Raw genomic sequence first — 6,106 nt, forward strand, 5'->3', positions numbered from 1 at the left:
TATTCCCCCTGACTAACTTGTAATTATGACGTCATACAATAGATACTCGAAATGGAGAAACATACCAGTAGAGACTCAGCCTCTTACTGGGTGCAATCATGAAAAAGAGATTGAAGCTAGCCATCTCAACGCTGGGCCATATTGGCGCAAAGCTGTTTTAACAGCTGTCACCGTTGAGGTCAGCACAACAGGCTACTTAATTTCCGGACTGACCGATGGGACCTTAAGAAAACTGTACTTTGAAGCCATGTTTACGCCCCAGCAAAATAGCTGACAAACTTCTCTGTAGTTTTATATGTTAGGCCACATCATATACTATATATTAAAACTTAAGAACCAATGTATCCTTCAAACATTAGTCCTACAATCAGATCAAGGCTTCCACTTTCATATTTCGAATGAGTAAAAACTGTCCCGGAGGCGTACTGTTAGAGGAATTGTTTTCCGATACTCAATGATAGCGTAATATTTTAATTTAATAATATAGTTCAATGTTAGTCTGCCTCTTACTGATTGTAGCTTTCCTCAACAATTACATACGTAATTATATTTAAGTACATTTACCTGCAGTTCGCAGCTGTACGTTAAATATAGAACCAGTAGATACATGAATGCACCGCTATAATGCTGCACACAGGGATCACTGGTCAGAACTAGTTGTACATAGGCGAGATACACATACAGATAGTAGATAAAACACACCTGTGTTAGCAAGCCTAGTTCAAGCACAAATACACAGATACACAACAAACAGATACGCTAGCAAACGCCAAAATATACAGATACTAGTACACTGAAAAAATTAATCCGTTAAATTTCAAAGAAAGTCTGTTATCGCAATGATGCAAGAATGTGTTCTGTTAATGTAGCAGATCATTCTGTTAAATGTGACACACATATTCTATTAGTTCAGCATAACCATTCTATTAGAATGGGAGGACATTATGTTGAATGTTACACAATATTATGCTATAATAGCAGATACATTCTGCCATCACTCAGACAACACACTTTCTGCCAAATTAAACAGATTATTTTTTATAGTGCAGTGTGCACATCACAGTAACGTTGGCAAGAACCTTTCATATATAAATAGCTAATACCTACCATATAGTTACGTTTCTCAGCCTGTGTCATAGTCACACAAAAACACAGATATCATAGAACACACAGTAATTTTGAACAAAAGTGTGCGGATAGTGTGGAATACATTATAGTGAATATAAACGAAATGATAAAATAAACTGTAAAACTAGTACATTATTTTCGTTTATACTTTTAGAATTTGTGATGCCTTCTAGAAAAAATCATTTGAGGTGGGATAATATATGGTGGTCGTTTTGGACCACCTTTAAATGGAGTTTATGAAGGTCACACATCACTTTCTTCATAAGAATTTTCGCATTTGTCTATGTAACATTTAAATATAATTGCCTTCTATAAACTCATCTTCGATTCATTCCTTTGGTACTGTTCTAAAAGCATTTTATGAATTCTAGTCGCTGAAAATTATACAAAAGGCTTTGAAAAATATGATCTCGAAACTTCACCTTACAAAATAATTGCTGTTGAGAATTTCTTGATAAAAAAAAATGTAAAAAATGATATGAAGCATTTCTGAAGACAGCTCTCTGTTGCCTTTCATTCTGAGACTCTATATACACTTGAAATTGCAAACGCACTTAAATATAAAGATTTGCATTTGGTAGGCAATGCCATCATTATAGCAAATACTTTGAAAGCACGTATCCATCGAAGATAATATGCAACTCTCAGTTTGATAGCTGAGTAAAATATACACACATATATACACACATTCTACAGAGCAAAGTAACGTATAAAAAAAAAAGAAGTCTCTCACCAATGCTATCGGTGTGGGGTCAAATCCAGTTCAGGCTGGCTTCCTCTCCGGCCGTACGCAGGAATGTCTGGCAGCAACCTGCGGATGGTCGTGGGTTTCCCCAGGTTCTCTGCCAGGTTTCCTCCTGGCCGCCGTCGTATATGTGAAATATTCTTGAGTACGGCGCGAAACACCAGTCAAACAGGTCTTAAAGAGAAAAGAGTGAGTGAGTGAATGCTTGGAGTTCAACGTCGCACTAAACAATTTTTCAGTCATATGACGACGAAGGAATATTTGGAGTGCATGTAATGTGCCTACTTGTTGCAGGACGGATTTCGACCGCTCTTCTACACAGTGCTGCTTCACTGAAACGGCTTACCAAAGGCAAGTAAGCCAACCCACCCGAGGCATTGTACTGATACGGGTGAACCAGTCGTTATGTATCAGTCTATTATATATCCCCTTCATGCTGAGCGCTAAGCGAGGAAGTTACAACTTCCCTTTTGACGTCTTAGGTGTAACTCGACCCATTATTGACGCTGGATCCACCGCGCCCGAACAGACGCTTTACCAACTGTTCTATGGGGACATGTTAAAGAGGAAAGACAAGAACAGACCAGATGCATATATACATCGATAAAGTATCTCACATGAAGCTTAAAAAGCATAACTTTGCATATTTGTGATGTTATACAACCGATATGCAGCGGTTCAAAGTGAACAAAAGCGCCCAAATTGAGGTAATCCAAGCACCATCAAAACGCAGCTGTTTCTGGTTACCTCATCCGATCCCTGCTTTGCTTTATAGTGTACACGGGAACATTCATTTTCATTACTATTTACGCAGTACACATATCAACTTAACCTCAAAAATACATATCTAACATCTAAATATCGCGTGGGTACCATGCCATACCGCCACATGCAACTTGCATTTTTGTCATCTACATATGGAAATGTCAGCCTAGAATGAACGTAACGTTTTCGCTCTGGTTGCTGGTAGTGAAGTCATAACATTTCGTTACTTTGATAACCACCAGCGGGGTAGGGGGTTACATTGAGCAAACAGTTTTGGGTTGTATCGAACATGGACTTGAACATGCAGAGATTTATAATGCATCGTCAGTCTAAAATTCATTAAGCACTCCTTCATCTTTCAGTCCAATACTGAACAGAACTTGGACCAATAGCCCGAAATGCGCATGTGTTATTGTAATCACATGTACTTTGGGTACGACGGACGCGACATCGTGTTTCCGGTTGCTATAACATGGCGCACCTCTTCGCAGCGTGAGAGTTCCTGGTTAAAAATTTACCTTCAGAGTTACCAAGCACGTCATAAAAATGTCTGGTCGTTTACGTTTGTTTAAATCGCTCTTCCTAAATAGCTCAATTTATATCATTTGTTGTCTTTTCTAAAAAAAAAATCTTAAACTCGGTTATATTGGCAGACGTTCCGCACACTAAAAATTGCCAGAGTATGTCAGATAGAGTTCGGTTAGAGAGTACCTATTCTACACAACCACACAAATGATAAGAAAAAACCCAATATACGTCAGGAAGGTTTTATACACTGAGAGCATGCATGCCACACACAGTCACACGTTAGAAAGTCATGTAGCCATGCGGATGGTATGTAAAAGAAATTACATTAGCAATACAGACAATGTGCCACACACGGTCACACGTTAGAAAGTCATGTAGCCATGCGGATGGTATGTAAAAGAAATTACATTAGCAATACAGACAATGTGCCACACACAGTCACACGTTAGAAAGTCATGTAGCCATGCGGATGGTATGTAAAAGAAATTACCATAGCAATACAGACAATGTGCCACACACAGTCACACGTTAAAAAGCCTATTTCATGTAGATGGCACGCAAAAGAAAATACATTAGCAGTACAAAAAACGGTCCACACACTGCACACACGTTAGAAAGTCTAGTTTATGCAGATGGCTTGCAAAAGAAAATACCTTGGCAATACAGACAACGTGGCACACACAGTCACACGTTAGAAAGTCTATTTTATGCAGATGGCATGCAAAACAAAACACCTTAGCAATACAGGCAACGTGCCACACACACAGTCGCACGTTAGAAAGTCTATTTCATATAGATGACATGCGAAAGAAAATACCTTAGCAATACAGGCAACGTGCCACACACACAGTCGCACGTTAGAAAGTCTATTTCATATAGATGACATGCGAAAGAAAATACCTTAGCAATACAGATAACGTGCCACACACGTTCACACGTTAGAAAGTCTATATTATGCAGATGCCATGCAAAAGAAAATACCTTAGCAATACAGATAACGTGCAACACACGTTCACACGTTAGAAAGTCTATTTCATGTAGATGGCATACAAAAGAAATTGCCTTAGCACTACAGGCAACGTGCCACACAAAGTCACACGTTAGAAAGTCTATTTCATGCAGATGGCATGCAAAAGAAAACACCTTAGCCATACAGACAACGGGCCACACACAGTCACACGTTAGAAAGTCATGCAGCCATGCGGATGACATGCAAAGGAAAATACCTTTGCAATACAGACAACGTGCCACAGCGTGGGAAAGTTTTTTCTCTGACAAATATACACATCTTTTTAAAATGCAAAATAAAATATAGGTACACGTAGCCAGCTATAAATCACTAATATGCACGCTTTTGAAATTTGTTTTCCCCGTGTCGGTCTTGGCCTTTAGGTTATCAGGGAATTTGGGACATCTCCTGGCGGCTTAAATGTAAAACTGCAGGACTTTACTGGATGACGTTTGCGATATGAACTAAAGTGCCAAGTTTAATCCCCTGTTTCCTTAATGTTCACAAATAGAGTTCAACAGTTTAACACTCAGACTTTAGACATACGAGGTTATTGCTTCACTACTTTTCAGCTTTAAAGCAGACACGGTTTCTCGTCACATCACTATAAAATTTCGGGATAAATGCAGGTGCTCAACTCGGGGTCTTATTTTGTGACATGAGTTGAAATGCCGAGTTTAAAGCAAAAAAAAAAAAGCAGAAACAAAAACAAAACAATAATATCTTTTGTGTTCACTTACACAGTTGAAGGATTTCTGACACTAACACAGTACATGTGCTGTCCTGTCATTTAAGTCATTTTTAGCTTTAAAGAAGTAACTGTTTTCTGTCACGTAATATGTAAATGTAACTGTTCGGATTTTCATCAGAATTTACCACACACGTATACCGGTACATTGGGAATAAGACCACGTCATTAGTAGACCTTACCTTGTCTAATTGCTTATATTCAAATTCAACCATTTTGGGTCATGTGACAAATATGGTACTCGGTATATTTTCACAGCTTTCAAGATATGAAAACGCTTTGAGCAAAGTGGTGTTGTGTCACTTGTTCTATCAGTTTATAAAATTCTACCTTAATCGGTTTACTGGACCTAGAGACACAACCATTCGCTCTTTAGTGACTGCGTAGCTGATATAATCTACCTACGATCGAACAAAGTGTTAGAACTGATTAACTGACAACTCCAAGAAAAGGTAACCACCACCCTACCCCCTACTCCCAAAAGCGTAACGCTGGGCAAAGCGAGAGTAAATTCCCCTAAAAGAATAAGAATTGGATCCAACTTACCAACTTTATCTCCGGAAGACATAACAGAATATCCCATCAACAAAATGCAGGGGAACAGCAGGGAGACTGATGCTTTGTTCACGCCCATGTCGGCGTTTGGATGTGTATGTCCGTGTCTGATCAGCGGTTGATTCACTATAAGGTGAACACTTTAAAGTTTTCAGGACTGTATAGTCCGGAAGGGATCATGTACGTTGAAGGAAATGTGCGTTGTCTAAAGAAAGTCAAGCGGTCGAGAAATTAGAATTTGAATGGAATTCCCTTCAATTTTCGGAGAAAACCACAAGGTTTCCTCACTGAACAAACATTCAGCTGAAAACTGGACTCGATGACCAACGGTAGTTAACCTGCGGGGGTTATCATGTAGAAGATTTCCTGATGAGGTTGACGTTTAGACTGAAACCTGGACACGATGACCAACGGTAGTTACCCTGCGGCGTTATCATGTAGACGGTTTCCTGATGAGGCAGACGTATAGACTAAATCCTGGGCACCATGACCAACGGTAGTTACCCTGCGGGAATTATCATGTAGAAGGTTTTTTGATGAGGCAGACATTTAGACTGAAACCTGGATACGATCACCAATGGTAGTTTAACCTCTGGGCGGTTATCATGTAGAAGGTTTCTTTATGAGA

At 39.2% G+C, this 6,106-nt stretch overlaps 1 protein-coding gene across 1 annotated transcript in view; it reads right to left on the reverse strand.

The window, feature by feature from the left end:
* LOC135480852 (uncharacterized) overlaps positions 1 to 5,750 on the reverse strand; it is a 49,308-nt gene extending 43,558 nt beyond the window's left edge. Inside the window, exon 1 of the mRNA XM_064760782.1 lies at positions 5,470 to 5,750. Coding sequence (XP_064616852.1) covers positions 5,470 to 5,557 — 88 coding nt within the window. The 5' untranslated portion in view covers positions 5,558 to 5,750. The remainder of the gene's footprint in view (positions 1 to 5,469) is intronic.
* Between the last annotated feature and the right edge of the window lie 356 nt (positions 5,751 to 6,106).

Source organism: Liolophura sinensis, chromosome 13 (genome assembly GCF_032854445.1).
Source record: "Liolophura sinensis isolate JHLJ2023 chromosome 13, CUHK_Ljap_v2, whole genome shotgun sequence".
Taxonomy (NCBI): domain Eukaryota; kingdom Metazoa; phylum Mollusca; class Polyplacophora; order Chitonida; family Chitonidae; genus Liolophura; species Liolophura sinensis.